General features: G+C 45.6%; 2 protein-coding genes across 2 annotated transcripts; both read right to left on the reverse strand.

Moving 5' to 3' along the window:
- Window positions 1-2682: 2682 nt before the first annotated feature.
- On the reverse strand, window positions 2683-8479 carry LOC125537559 (glutamyl-tRNA(Gln) amidotransferase subunit B, chloroplastic/mitochondrial). The gene is made up of 9 exons (XM_048700877.1): window positions 8325-8479; window positions 7001-7675; window positions 6098-6307; window positions 4765-4905; window positions 4472-4675; window positions 4178-4375; window positions 3658-3726; window positions 3289-3405; window positions 2683-3191 (listed from the first exon to the last, which is right to left on the reverse strand). Exons 2-9 carry the CDS (start codon window positions 7622-7624, stop codon window positions 3114-3116), a joined length of 1641 nt encoding a protein of 546 aa, XP_048556834.1. The 5' UTR covers window positions 7625-7675; window positions 8325-8479; the 3' UTR covers window positions 2683-3113.
- A 1370-nt stretch (window positions 8480-9849) lies between these two features.
- LOC125537558 (YLP motif-containing protein 1-like) lies at window positions 9850-14757 on the reverse strand. Its single transcript, XM_048700876.1, has 5 exons — window positions 14498-14757; window positions 13622-14275; window positions 12635-13253; window positions 11141-12482; window positions 9850-10292 (listed from the first exon to the last, which is right to left on the reverse strand). Exons 2-5 carry the CDS (start codon window positions 14238-14240, stop codon window positions 10263-10265), a joined length of 2610 nt encoding a protein of 869 aa, XP_048556833.1. The 5' UTR covers window positions 14241-14275; window positions 14498-14757; the 3' UTR covers window positions 9850-10262.
- Window positions 14758-15449: the final 692 nt, after the last annotated feature.

Consider the following 15449-nt stretch of genomic DNA (forward strand, 5'->3'; position numbering starts at 1 on the left):
CCCCGCCTGTTCCAGAGCTCGAGGGGCAACTTCTCCAGAGAAAGGTTCACCACATGGCGGAAGGAGAAGGAGAAGGCGTTGTCGCCCGCATTATGCGGCAGGATGTGAACCAAGCGGTTTCCAACCTCCAGCGGGCTGGCGCGCATGGCGCGGGCCTGCTCAGACTCCCGCTGGAACACCACAAAGGCGGTGCCCACAGCAAAGCCAGCGAAACGGACCGCCGAGGTGCCAAGCAGCTGCCGGAAAACACATCGGAGCCATGGCAGGAACGCATCTCTAGGAGGGGAGATGTTGACCAAACAGACTAGGGAGTTTTGGTCGGAGACCATGGGTTAGTGGACATCGAGCGAGGTGGGGCGATCGAGCACAACGGGCTCCATGGCGGTGCGGGAGCTGGGAGCTAGGTGGAGAGGAAGCAGGTCAAGCGAGGGGGCGGAGGCAGTAGTGTCTATGCAGGAGACGGCCTGGGGTGTGGTATATAAGGTTGTAGGCGAGGACGAGGCAGAGCGCAAGGAACGCAAGGGGCACTGGAAGCTGAGGTGACCGATGGCGCGGGAGAGCCAGCAAACAGCCGGATCCCGGCAATCCCGCCTGCGGTGACAGCACGAGAGACATCGGAAACAACGACGGTGCATGTCCCGGGGCTTCCCGTATCTAAAAAGCAGATTAGGCGCCGCACGCGAGGCAGGAGCGGAAGCATCCTTGGCAGGATTAGAGAGCAAAGCGTCTCTATAGGGCGTGGGGCTGCCCAAGGTCAGATGAGCCTGCTGGACGCCGTCTCGGTCAGCCGGAACGTTGCCAAGCGATCTGGCATGATCAAGAGTGCGATCTTCTGCGGATTGGCTAACAAGGCGGCGGCGCCAGTGGAGTTAAGGAGATGTTGCAGGTAATCAATTGATTACACTCGGGCGTGCTGCTGCATGCAGCCGCAGGCTCAGCGGGAAGACAAGCGTTGCCTCCCCCGAAAACCTAGGCATGCGAACAGGACGCAATCAAGCGATCACTACCCTGATGCCTAGGCGCGAAGCCAGGGCGGGGCCCAAGCAGGGACGGCAGCAAAGAGTTGGCGAGCCAAGCATCATGGCATGAACAGGGCGCGAGCTCAGATGCATGCATGGCAAGCGGACGAGCAGAAGGGGCCGAGCTGGAAAGCGACATCTTAACAGAAATGATGTCGGACCTCCAGCAATCACGGAGCACTATCTCTTTGGCAATGCACTCATGCGCAACATGGAAAAGAAAAAAAACACGCGGACAACGGCTAACCCAGTAGCCGTTGGCGTGGCCTCCGAACCAGCTGACCAGGAGCGAGGCAAAGAACGCAGGGGAGAAAGAAACACCTTCGTTGAGAACGGCGGCCAGCACACCGGCGGGGCGGCTGCGACCCGCCACCGCCTCGACAGTCCCGCAGCCATACTTGGCCAGCATGGCATCCTCGAAGCAGAGACCAACCATGGAGCCCCACAAGAAGCGAGCGAAAGCCAGCAGCCAGCAAAGCTAGGACAAACTAGAAGCGAGCAAGGCATGCATCAAGGAGGGAGAGGGGAAGGCAAGCATCAAACCAGAGAGGGGTTGCAGCTCAGACTTACACCAGAAGAACTTACAGCGGAGAAACGAGGTTAGCCGGCGAAGGGACAAAGCTATGGCAGTTCGTGAGCTAAACCCTAATGGCGGCGCGGCGGAGTACTCAGCGGGAAGTGGCTGCTGTGGCTAGGAGCAGCGCACGACAGGAAGGTGGACGCTGTATCCACGTGGAGCACGGCGTGTTCTGTGGCCGCCGGCGCCGGATCGGCGGACGGCGGGAGTGCACTCGCCTCCTAGCAGCTCTCTCTCCTATGGACCCAGATCGGACGCCATTAACTCATCTTGTTTCTTTGATTGCCACCAACCTACCTCTACTGCTTCCGGAGAAGAGAAGACCACATTGCATAGTTTGTACTACCTTTCACAGCAATGTTCTTGTGAATATATCTTCGCAGATGCACATTGTATAGCATCCCTAAATTATTTCACAATTTTTGGAAACTCAGAAAACATGAGGTGTGAGAATATGAGTTGCACATGCGATTAGTTGCCATATTACTTTCCCATGGTCTCAATGACCAACAAAAGAATCACTTACCGAAAGTATAATGCTATCCATGAAAAGAGTAGCATATTGCAATGGGTGGCAAATTAGCAACTTAATAGTAAAAAAGTAGTAGTTCAAAATTAAGGAGTGTGGATTCGGTGCCTGGTCATGAACAGTAAAATCAAATAAAATACCAAACAAATTCAAAAGAATATGAAACTTTTTGGCATCCAAGATGCCCGAACGAGTGATGTGAGTGCAAAACTTCGTGTGTGTTTGGACATTTGAGGAGGTTGTGACAAAAAAACAAAAAATGGCTTCAAAAGAAACTTCAAAAAAGAGCACTATTTGGATCCGATTTTTTTTGGTCTAAGGTCCTAGAATGTCCAAACACCACAAACATTTGCACGCTCCTCGAGCACCTGAGCATCTTCGATGATTCTTTTTACTTTTTTTTTAGATTTACTGTTCATCAATGTGAGATGAGCCCAGGCTCATATGCGTATTACCGAAAATTGAGCAACTTAATAGTAGTTCAAAATGATATGCTAATGCTGGAACAAACTCAAGGGCTTAACTTAGTAGTAGTTCAAAAAGTAAAGCCACATTCAGGATCGTAACTGATGTATCCAAATTAAAAATGAGTTTACAGCTGCGTAAGATCAAATGCAAAAAAGATGCGAGTAGAAACATGTAAGCATATGCAACTGATTCATCTGTACAACACGCCACTCCAGTCTATTATCAGCTCAAACACATACCATGCATATCCTTCATTGTATCATGTGAACTGGATTGCTTTTCCAAAATCCGCTCTGTAGTGAAAAGAGAGCGAAATGTAATCAACACTCCAAACTCCAAGTAAGTGTCACCGCTTGGAATAAGCCGTTAGCTATCTCAAAAACAATCAACAACTCAAAAAAAAAAACTCCAAGTAAGTGTCTTTACAAAAGAATGCAGTTCCGCTGTCTTTACAAAATCTGATGGTTTCACTCATCAAGGGCAAGATATTCTCTGTGTGCCGAAACACCCCTCGGCAATTTTAATTGCCCTTCAACTTCTCCCCGAGGATTTTGTTCAATAAAACAGGACTTGCTTTACCTTTCGATGCTTTCATCACCTGGAATCAATTTAAATAATATGATCAGCTATCGGGACTGCAGGGGCAAAAGAATATAGTGAGGGAACACAGCTCCAGATTCAAAAATATCATAAACCTGGCCAGCGAAAAATCCCTGCAACTTGGTTTTCCCAGCCCGATACTGCTCAAGTTGCTTTGGATTCTCGGCGAGTACTTTATCTACCATGGCCTCAATTGCTGCTGGATCTGCTATCTGTCATATCCAGTAGTACAGTTTTTCACTCAGAAAAAACCCAGGCAAAAATTAAAGGCACTGAAATCTCATCTGCTACAGTAGAAGTAATATAGTAAATCAGAAGGGTGCATCGATTTTTTTTTTCTCATTAGCTTCACGATGTTTGTTACTACTTGATTATTCCTCAGCACAGCAGGGCCGCAGTGATCATAATATCTGACGACATTCAAACTACTGTGATTCGAAATGGTTCTAGTATGACCACATTACCTGAACCAAATCTTTCTCCTCTATCACTGACTTAACAGTTCCGCCTTTGGTAATGAGCTCAACAAGAATCTGCAAGGGCGGAATCGGAAATGGTATTATAAACTAACTATGACTAATGGTACTAAAACCTAACAAGACTGCAAGTTTTTATAACAGAAAGTGTCATGAAGGCATGCAAAATATTTCAGAATAACTGAAGTACTAAAGTTCATTCTTGTGCAATCTGCAAAAAATTCCCCAGAGGCAGCAGCGGAAACAGATAGTGTTTCCTTTCGTATTTTGAAACTTATCTTTATCATAGCCACCCAACTATGCAAATCTTATTTCTTTTTGTAACTGAAAACTATGCAAATCTTCAGACTGACATAGTGCAAAAGAAACTGTCAAAATTCAAGTTTTGGCCATCATAATCAGTGCAGCACCATCAAATGGAAGAGACTGCAAACAACCCAGAAGTGCTTCAACCAAATCAAAGTCCAAAAGGCGTGACACACAAACAACAATACTTAAGAATAGTTACCTCCTTGCCAATCTTCCCACTGATAGTACCATTCTTTATGAATGCAATCAGTTCAGAAAGCTCAAGAGGTGTTAGTTTAATTTCATCAATAGAGAGCTTTTCATTCTTCAGATAAGCCGTAATGTCACCCATGATCCAATTAGCAGCCAGCTTTGCATCAGCACCATGCTCAAGTGTAGAATCAAAGAAATGAGCAACCTGGGAGGAACATACACATATCACACTTTGAAATACACTTCAGTAACATAACATGCATGACAAAGTAAAAATGAGAGTAATACAGAAGATAATTACAATATCGTCGTTAGCAAGGAAAATAACATCTTGCATGCTGAGCCCCATGTTCTCATAACGCCTACGCTTTGCCTCTGGAAGCTCCGGCATTGAATTACAAATTTCATCAATGTAATCACTAGTCAGAACAACTTCAGGAAGATCAGGCTCAGGAAAATATCTGTAGTCGGCAAGTCCCTCCTTTTTCCGCATTGTAAAAGTTTTCTGAGTGCAGACAATGAAACGAATTTAAAGATGGTAGAAAAAGACCAATAGGTGAAAACAGAAGTCAACCAGCAAGGTGAGGCAACAACCTGAGAAGATTCATCCCATAGACGGGTTTCCTGTACAATTTTGTCAGCCTGGCTTTCTTTGTGAAGAAGAATCTGTCGGGCTATCTCATAATCTATTGCCCTACTTATTTCAGAAAATGAGTTCATATTCTTTATTTCAACCTGTCAGAAATTAGAATTGAAAGAAGCATGTGACGCCACATTGTCATCTTACAATAGCTACAAAAACTCAGAAGTTATCGCCTTTTAAAATAATAATGGTCCTGTTGTAATGTCCATGGTTGCTAAGATTTCCTGATCTGTGCCAACGGAATTAGCAGCATAGTTTGGTGTAGTTCATGACTCTCTGGCCACTTCTTTTAAGACAAGATTTATTTATCTCGAACACACATCTGAACGCTGTAATGTTGTAACTAGAAGACCACCAAAATAGTGGGAAACACAACATGTCCAAGGCACGAAAACAAAGACCAGAAAAATATAAGAAATAGGAGCCAAAAACTAACTAATAAAAGAAGAGAAATGCAAGAAAACAGGGGACTCAGCAAAGCCTCAGCAACTGCAGCTTTGGCAGGTTGAGCAGACATGGCTGCCATCAAGTGGCCATGCATGCAGACGCAGCTCCCATAGACAACAGCCCCTGCCTGTTTCCATATTTCAGACTCATCAAGAATGGATTCAGCCAGCGTTGCACAATACAAGCGCGCTTGATTGAACAGACAGTCATTGCAGCATGCATGAAGGATTTTCATCTAGAATGAATTCAACCAATGACAAGACAGGACGTTTTGAAGGCAAAGAAAAATAACTCAGGATAATAAGGGAAAATATCTACAATTTTTACAAGCATACATGATTTTCTTTTCCTATACAAAGAAGTGAACCTCTAAAAAATTGAGATATTTCATGCATTCACCAAATGGCTAACCAAATAACTTCTGATTCTACCTACTCCCTCCGTTCCTAAATACAAGTCTTTGTAGAGATTCCACTATGGACTACATACGAAGCAAAATGAGTGAATCTACACTCCAAAATGCATCCACATTCATCCGTATGTGGTCCATAATGAAATCTCTACAAAGACTTATATTTAGGAACGGAGGGAGTATATAACATGCAATGTCAGTTTTATATATGATGTACTGAAAATATCTGAGAAAATCATAAAGGGATTTTATTGTTTAAACTGATAACTTTGCAAGAAATCTAGGCTTTAATGGCCTAGCATGTGCTCCGGACATAAGTGTATCAACGAATCATCAGATCATAACACTGATGCAAATGTTGTCGGCATGGAATATATTAATACAGGATAAAAACAGTTGAGGAAGTCTAAAGTTTTGATGGTTACCTTTGTACCGAATTCTGATTGTCCAATAGGCCGGACAGATACATTCACATCACAGCGGAGGGAACCTTCCTGCATGTTGCCATTGCCCACTCCCAGGTATCTAACAACCCTTTGTATCTCAGCACCATACTCAGCAGCCTCTATGCCTGTCCTCATATCTGGCTCTGAGACAATCTCTAGCAAAGGGACGCCGGCTCTATTTAGGTCAACCTAGCCAACCAGAATAGCAACCACTTCAATGACTTTAAAGTTGTAGCTACCAGTACAATGAGCCAGTACATAATTGTTTGATGCTGAATTTGCTCTATTTATTACTTCTTCTCTCTATCTATGATTTTCTGTCAAAGATTGGAGGAGCTAGTGCACAAGCACATTGTCTAGCGATGCTTCCACATAACCACACATGTAATGACACCTTGTTACAGATTGCCCAAACCACATGTTCTTGTATCAGATTTGAGAAGGCCTCTTTGCTTCTATGAAAGGCAAAGATCTAAACAGTGATTTGACATCAAGTGCAATTAAGCTGCTCTTGCCCCATGATGTGTAGGATTTGAATTTATGTTTGATATGAGATTGGTACTTACCTTCTGTATGACAGAAAGTACAGTTTCCTCTTATTATATGCCCCCTCTAGCATCAAATGTACAAGAAACACAATTCCCTGTATTACTTGATCTTCTTAGTTACAGTCCAATGTGTCGGAGAGTTTGTCTCTTAAGTAAATTCCACGACTCCTCATCTTTAGCATTTATGAATGCATCGGTTTAGAAATGTACTGTTGCACTGTGGTGAATGTCAACTTTTCCATGATTCCAGGGCCATATCACAGAGCATCACATAATAGAATGAGAATAAAATATAACAGAAAACAGGTACTTAGTTAGGAAATACAAGGAAAACCTGAGAAAAACTCCCGGATTCAGAGTGAAGCAGCTTGCCAGCATCTTCTTCCATATGAACCCGCGTGACCCCAAATCGCCTGTGACCACCACCAAACTCCATTGGAATATCCAAATCAAGGTAACCCTTTTCAGCAATCGGAATGTCAAACTGCGAAATCTGGTATCCCTTGGGCAGATCTGGGTAGAAGTACTGCTTCCGATCAAACTTGGATGTCATGGAAATCTCACAGTTGAGAGCGAGGCCTAGCTTGACAGCACATTCAACAACCTTTGCATTCAGAACCGGCAATGTCCCGGGGTGGCCCATGCAGGTGGGGCAAACGGTGCTGTTTGGCTGGGAGCCATAGTCGTATGGGCAGGAGCAAAATGCCTTTGTGATGGTTGAGAGCTGAACATGGGTCTCAATGCCGATCACCGCTTCAAAACCGTGTGTCTTCTGCTCCACTGCCTCCTTGGTAGCCTGTTGAATTGATTTGCGCACTGATTTGGGCTCGCTAGTCTGCACACTCTCCACCCTAGCTGTGAAGTGGGCTAGCGGAGGACGTCGAGTGGTACAGAACAGCCCTGCATTTGCTCCAGATAAGGTTTGTGTTCTGATCCCTCGTAGGAGCGTTAGAGCCATTGTGGCCAATGTGCCTCTCGTTCACAATCTACTGGATGGGCAACAAACAGCCTGCAACAGGAAGAGAACAAAAACCTTGAATACAGACAGATTTCAGGATAACATGACAAACCAATTCACAATTTAGCAGGCATTGTCTTCACTGAGTTTAGGTGGCTACACATATGATAAATCGGTCCAATCCTCTCATGGCGATTCTCACCAAAGATGAATCAAGCCATGCTTGCTCTCCAGATGAATCGGAAAAATCAATCCTACTGTTTTCTAGTACCAGACTTGATTGCTGGTAACTCTGAAATTAATCTATGAACCTTTTACCAAACACAAAACCACCATGAAGTCAGACATACTCAACCTAGTACGAATGCAGTATCGTCGCAATATTTGCTGAGTAGTACTCCCTCCGTTCCTAAATAAAAGTCTTTTCAAATATTTCAATATGGACTACATACAGAGCAGAATGAGTGAATCTACACTCTAAAATATGTCTATATACATCCGTATGTAGTCATTATTGAAATCTCTAAAAAGACTTATATTTAGGAACAGAGGAAGTACTCACGAGATGATCTATTACGGAGTTTGTTGAATACTTAGAAAACTACGCCAGTAACCGATGAGATATTACAAAGTTGGCATACGAGTGAGTCCATTGCTAGGGAAGGGGAAGTGGAAGGGGGAGCGGGGAGGGGAGCTGTACCACGGCAGCTGCGACAGCTGCGACAGCGGGGAGGCCCGCCGGTAGACAGAGATCAACGGCGGGGAGGTGCAGAGCAGGGCGCGCCAGAGGAAGGGAGAAAGGAGAGGCAGTGGAGAGGGCTTGTTTAGGATGATTTTCCTTTCCAGACTAATCATCAATCACCACCAGGGGGCGAGCTGGGCCCCGAGAAAGGAAAACAGAGTCCCATTCATTTCTCTCTCCCTGTAGGCCCAGCCCAGCCAAATTCAGCCCAGTGAGAGAGAAGCTGAGGCCATTAATCCCTGTCTGCCTCGCTCTAGGCTCTAAGCCTCTAACTGGCAAAGACTTCTTCTTTTTTTAGCTCAAAATAATAAAAAACTGGCAAAGACTTGAAATATGCTTGACACGACAGTGCAAGTATACATGGCAAACTGGAGACGTCCGGAGCTCAAACTGAACTCTTCAATATCAACTTATTCACATTGATGTTCACATTTAAAACTTTTTTCTGCACAGTATTATGCTCTACAGACTTTTGAAACGGTTAGGGAACAATATTGTACCTTTTCTCTGTTTCGAAAAAAATATTGTACCTTCTCTCAGCTACGAGACCTACCTGCGATGCGACCATGCGGTGGAGGACCGCAACCATCTGTTCTTCACCTGCCCAGCGACTCGCAGGGTTTGGAGTACCACCAGGATTCGCCCTCGGTTCAACCCTACCGCCGAGTTCTTCAGCACGTCGATCCATGCTATGTTGCCATCGTCAGTTCATCTCTTCATGCTGCTGCTCATCCTTTGGAAAATATGGGATGCCAGGAACAAGAAAGTTTTCCAAAATCTAGAGATTGATGCTGACAGCACTGTTGAAGCTGTCCTTGATCTTGGTGTATGGGCTCACCATCTCAAGACGGAGACACTGATGGAACACGCCGGTCTGTGGCGTGATTTCCTCTCTTCACGCAATGCGTGACCACTGTAAACTCTAAACCGTTTTGAAATATATTCAGGTGGGGAGTCCATACAACAAGATCAATCCAACAAATAGATTAACTTCAGGGAGGCCAGCCAAAAAAAATGAATACATCGGGATGGACAATTAAACGATTAGGGAATCATCAGATCTCCCAAGCTTCAATCAGATATAGTCCATTATCCTCTTCTTAGATTAACTTCAGGGAGGGACACCCCAGGCAGACCAATAAATGCTCCATTATCCTCTTCTTATATTTGAAAGCATGGCTCAATCCAACAAATAGATAACTTCAGGGAGGGACACCCCAGGCAGACCAATAAATGCAAATAAGTTATTTCCCTATATCTATCTAAATAAAGGCTTGATACTACAAAAGCTTTGCTAGCTAATTTTCTCCAAGTGAATTCGACCAGACCATGGCTTGAGCTCCCGAGGAAATAACATGACCCCCAAAACGAAACACTTCTGATTGCTCGGACTTAAGCTTAATCTTTCCACCAGTTACTTTTGTACTTGATCTTCACAACTAAATCTAGACTATCAGCAGCAAGAGCATGTAAGATCATCTGATGAAGGTAAGCATGGCGGCTTGGTCCACACTTAAGTATTACTACAAAAATACAAAAATGAATGTTCTAAAGAAACCAGCTCAAGGAAAAATACATCATCCTGCTATCAGGCCTATCACTTACCCTGTGTTGGGTGGAAAGGGAAAGAAATATCAACAAAGTGCTTTACAACCAACAGAACAGGACTAGGCAGCAACTTAACCGAATATGGAACTGATGTTTAAACACGTGATTCTAATACAGCCGTTCCCTCAGTACTTACAAGAATACCTTCTTGCTAAAGGACTTTCTCATGCAAATAGATGTTCCATTAGAGACAATACACGGCTTGCCACCTGAATCAGTACTCTTCACAAGTTTTACAACTGCAAAGGAAGTCTCTTCTGATTGGCCCAGTCCAATTTAAGGATGCAGCTATAACTTCACATACTTGTCAACATAACCCTGAAGAAATGAAATAAATCGATTGGTACATACATATCCAAACATAATTATGCTGAACACAAGTAAAGAGCATGTGAAACACAATATATATATATATGTAAAACTTAGAATTATGTGCACCCATGCATAGCTGTTCTTCCAATTTGTTCATTTTTTTCTCGGAAAACGGTAAGGGAGTTCCCTGCTGAAACATATTAATAGATAAAACAAATTTACTATTGTAACAGACTGCAAGGCTTCATTGCCATAAGAAGCCTACACAATCTGGAAACTAAAATAACCAAAACCTAAAACTGAAACCAGCAACCAAAATAAGAACGCTAGAAGAACAAAAAGTGCACAAGAATGCCTTTATTCATCCTAGCCAATTAGACAAAGCATCAGCGAACTGTTGAAAAACTATAGCCTTCCAACTGTTCCTTCTTGTCAAAACATTCCAACAATTCAATGTAAACGGTTCAATAAATAAAACTTGCTTGCCTCCAGGTTGTTATTTATCTAATTTAAGCATTCAAAACTTAAGATGAATCCCAACCTCCCAAACATAACAGTGTAAACTAGAATTACATGATGCTAAATTCATACCCAATTACCAAAGAATTCTCGCCATCTCCATTTACAAAATCATAGTTTAAGAACTGAATAGCATGAAGACAAGAACATATGTTGCGTTTCACACTATAAGTGGCATAGCATATTTTCGGGTGTTTAGATATTTAAACAACCATGTAAGATGACCATATAGTACAGCATGGTAAATACTGGAAACTGTAAAGTAAACATATTGCCAGAACGAGTATTGGCAGATTCAGTACATAACCAGTATGCTGGTAGCAGTGTAGACATACCATTACTAGTTTGGTCACTTTCCTTTGGGAAGACTGGACATACTGTCTAATCTTGGCTGGTGTTTTCGGTATATGATTGCCAGGAACCGAACTAGAGACCTTATCAACTGTTTTCTTAACAATCATTTTGAAAGCCTCTCTGCTCATGTTTCCCTGCCTCCATGATGGCTTAAGAACTTCTTTAACGAAATCTGCAATAGCAACCTTAAAAAGCTTCATTGATCTGGAGTCCTTACTCTTCTTACTTACATCCAATGACTGGTCATTGTCGATATCACCAGGAATATCTGAGCTCCAGTCTTTAGCACCTAAGGGCTCAGGACTTACATTCTCCACCACACCTGTTTCAGTATCTGCTGCCACCTCTCCAAGTTCTACAACTTCTGATTCAGCAACAAGCCCGAGTCCGTGCATATTTTTACTCTCCACTTCTATGTTCACAAGTTTTGATGCATTGCGACTACCAGTGGCACTCAGATTCGCCTCTTGACCAAGATCCATCTTGTTGATTGAATTGCTTGAGGGTTCAATACTATCCAGAAGTGGATCATAGGGACCCATAGGAGTAAAGCCAGGACAAGGTTGTTTCTGCCGACTGGGCACAACTTCTGCAGAACTTTCATTGAAACGAGTTCCAGATCCAGGAACAGACTGACCAAAAGGACTAGTTGTATTCATGAGCTCTACTGCTTTTGCTGAAGCAGACTCAACAGCATTTGGACTTTGAATAGGACTAATATCAAGAGTCGGATCTGTTTCAAAGGTAGATGCAAATGGGTTGTAGTGTGGCTTGATAGACGATTTAGGCAGAACAATGTCAGATATAGGTACAGGACCCAAGTCACTACTTCCAGGCAGATTTGATGGAAATATCTGGAAAGATGGGTAAGCTATGTTAGCTCCCGAAGCCAAACTGCCAGGAGGAGGCTGTTGCTGGTTATATGAAGATTGATGACTTGAATAAGACAGGCCTACACCAGCAGAAAACTCTGGCCGTCCATCTGGAAGAAGAACTGGTGCATTGTCAAGGGAAAAAGGGCTCTTAAACTCATCATTGTGGAAGGCAGCAGGCTGCTGTTGAGAAGGAAGAACTGGCTGGGGAGCATGAGGATGGAAATCCAATGGCCTAGGATGAGGAAGATCTGGTGCAGTATAGGTTCTTATCTGATTCTGCAGGAAATCATTTGATGGTGCCATAGCATTTGGCTGAAACTGCATCTGGGGTTCTGAACTTGCAACTAGTGGTTGTCCTGGTAGCAAACTCACATGGTGTGGTGATTTGCTCTGATGAAGATTAGCCCGCTTAGCAAGTGGTGACCTGCTTTGCCTTTCATGTGATGAACTGAAAGAAGAAAAAACGCGTTCTTAGAAATCCAGAAGGGGCCCTACTAATAAACTAGATGGCATGTAAAACAAATTAGAGGCAAAAAAAAGGCTTCCAATTTATAGAGATAAGCGGATGCATTTTTTAGTGAGTGGTGCAAGGTCCGGTACCTTTGGGATGGACTGTGCTTGTTCTCTCCGGAAGGGCTACAGCTCCTCCTTGCTATAGGTGACTGGCTACGGATTCGTTTTGTCTGGATCCTCCCATGCCTTTCACTATGTTGCCTTCCAGCAGACTCACTGCCACTTAAACTTTCTGTGACTGGCTGCCCCGGCTCATCTGAGTTGTGATTTATTGGGCTTCTCTCATCCTTATGCTGATGCATTCTAGGCTCATAATTCTGCTGAAGGCAAGGAGCTGCATTCACATTTTCCTCTGCATTAGTAACCTGCTGATGACCAATTTCAGTGTTTGTATCACTTGATTGATTCGGCTCATTATCTTCAGGCAGCACAGGGTTGCTGGAAGCACGAGTATGCTCCTCCTCATCCTCGCTATCATCTGAGGCATAGTCTTGTTGTATTAACTGCAACTGGCTCCCAGCTTCGACAGACACATTTCCAGTTTTAGTCTTCCCACTGCTGCCAGGTGCCAAATCACTGCCAAGGTTGGACATGTCATTAACAGCCTTTGGCACATTAACAGTATTATTATCTCCAGAGCATTCAGCAGCAGCAGGCGAAGAATTGACAACGCTCAGATGAACCCTTGATGGTGAGTCCTCATCTCCTGAAATTTAACTTCAGAAAGTAAATTTACAGAAATAAACTAGCTCAAGAATGAAGCTGAATGGAGTGTCATATCAATCCAGAAGTCTGAGTAGTGGTACATTGGTAGAGAAGGACATAGATATATTGATAGTTAGCCATCATATAGATTGCTATGCAGATGGACAAGGTTGATGGTCATAGAACTGTACAGAAAAAGAAGAGAACATACTGGACCACTATCAGGTAAAATGGGCAGGATACCAAATAAACCCACAGAGTAATTAACAACTTGCGCCATAAGATGTGCCAAGCTGAATGTTACGATACAACCCCGCAAAAAAGGAATGCTACGATACACAATGTGGAGAGTGGGGAGGATCCACTCACCACCCATATCCATATCCGAGTCATCAGACACAATTAATTCAGTTGCTTCTTTCTCACTTTTGCCTTCATGACCACCATCTGGGGCACCTTCCTTTCCTTCTGTCTCTGCACATGACTCTGCAGTTGCTGGAGCAGCTGGTGGTGACGGAGGCATTAGAGGGGGAGAAGATGGTGGCGGGGGTGGAGGTGGGAGGTTATCTGGAGCAATGCTTGGTGGCCGCGGTGGTGGTGGAGGGAGAGGCACTGGCATGGGATACTGCGGAGGGGGCTGATACATGGCTTGCGGCGGCCCAGGCATTTGCATATGCCCAAAACCCCTCTGATGTGGGAGCATTGGCATGTGGTGCATCTGACCGAGATGGGCATAAGGATAGGCCTGATTCTGATGTGGCAGCATGCCATGCTGGTACTGCCCAGGCGGTGGACGCATTGCTGGGGGCTGCGGGTACTGCGCCAACGGCGGTGGCGGTGGTAACGACTGCTGGGGGAAGCCAGCCGTTACCCCAGCTTGTGGTCGAGGCGGCGGCGGCGGCGGCAGCGGTTGCTGCGACAGCGGCGGAAGCGGCGGTGGTGCGGCATGACGGAAGTGTGGATTAAAGCCCCCTCCCTGTCCGTACATCCCCGGCTCGGAGTCCAAACCCTTGAAGAAACCTCCTGCAAAATAGTAGAGCTGCTGGTTATTACTCCACAAAACGAACTAATCGAACAGGAGATGGGGAACAATCAAACAGCCAACAACGCGATTAACCCACATGAAGCACCCCCATTCCGCGAACCACAAACCCTAGATCGAATCATGCAAGGATCGAAACGACCGTAGCAACCGCACCACGAACCGGGAGTCGATGAATGCGCGGAGGGGGGCTCGAAAATTACCTCTCACGAGCTGGGTTCGAGTTGGAATCGAAGCGAAATCTCCGGGGGGGCGTCGAGGGTTTGCGGCGGGCGGCAGTCGCCGGCGGTTGGCTTCTGACCTCGGACGAACGGGCGGGGCCGGCGGCGCGCGGCGGGGTTCGGATGCGACCGGCGAGGTTGGGAGTGGGAGCGGATGGATTGGGGAGAACGAACCGGCTCGGGCTGGGTTGGGTGGATGGGCTCAGGTCGGTCGGGTCGGCTTCGCGATCGTACGGGTGTGGTTCTCAGCAAGTTCGTGCTCTGTTCAAGGTTCAAAAGGCTTTTTGCGTAAGGCCGATAAACGGCGTAGGTCAACCGATTCTAACCCAGGATCGGTCGCCTCCTGTCCGTTCGATCATGATGTCCCGGCAATACAATCACTTTCTACCCGAATCCACTCGCACGCGTAGCCATCCTTCGCAAACATACAACGTGTTTTCTGTCTCTTGCCGGTTGTCCTTCCCCGCCACCACCCTCGCCGTCCGCCGTTGCTTGCCGCCCTCGCCATCGATCGCAGGTCGTCATCCTCGCCGCTCGTTACAGCTCGTGGTCGCCGCCCTTGCACTATTGTCACGGTAGGTGGCTCATTTTAGCATCGTCCGTCGCCGGTTGCAGCAGCTCGACTCGGCAGTCGTCGCACGAGCGTCCTCCGCGACATGAAGCGGCACCGTCGCATCACCGCCGCTCGTCCCCCGTCACTCACAGTATCGTCGTCGATGATTGTAGCAGTGTCGTTGTCGGTTGCAGCTTTATCTTGGCCTATTGCAGCTCTGCCCCTTGCTGACTGCAACTCCGACGTAGCCGGTTGTAGCTATGCTGACAAACGGGTGAAGTTCGGTGCACCACAGGTCGCACCACCGATGTCTTCACGCACTGGTCATTGTCTCCTCAGGTGGCTCGGCTCGCAGCATAAGCATGCGACCCTTGCAGCACC

This window comes from Triticum urartu, chromosome 2, assembly GCF_003073215.2.
Source record: "Triticum urartu cultivar G1812 chromosome 2, Tu2.1, whole genome shotgun sequence".
In the NCBI taxonomy this organism is placed as follows: Eukaryota; Viridiplantae; Streptophyta; class Magnoliopsida; order Poales; family Poaceae; genus Triticum; species Triticum urartu.

What these genes read in the sequence shown, in the direction of transcription:
- LOC125537559 (XM_048700877.1), bottom strand. Translation starts at nt 7,624, where the DNA reads ATGGCTCTAACGCTCCTACGAGGGATCAGAACACAAACCTTATCTGGA. An exon ending in TATGGGATGAATCTTCTCAG is followed by an intron (nt 4,676 to 4,764) that starts GTTGTTGCCTCA and finishes GTCTGCACTCAG; the next exon opens with AAAACTTTTACAATGCGGAA. An exon ending in AGGGATTTTTCGCTGGCCAG is followed by an intron (nt 3,192 to 3,288) that starts GTTTATGATATT and finishes AATTGATTCCAG; the next exon opens with GTGATGAAAGCATCGAAAGG.
- LOC125537558 (XM_048700876.1), bottom strand. Translation starts at nt 14,240, where the DNA reads ATGTACGGACAGGGAGGGGGCTTTAATCCACACTTCCGTCATGCCGCA. An exon ending in CTCGGATATGGATATGGGTG is followed by an intron (nt 13,254 to 13,621) that starts GTGAGTGGATCC and finishes GTTAAATTTCAG; the next exon opens with GAGATGAGGACTCACCATCA. An exon ending in AAGCACAGTCCATCCCAAAG is followed by an intron (nt 12,483 to 12,634) that starts GTACCGGACCTT and finishes TTCTTCTTTCAG; the next exon opens with TTCATCACATGAAAGGCAAA.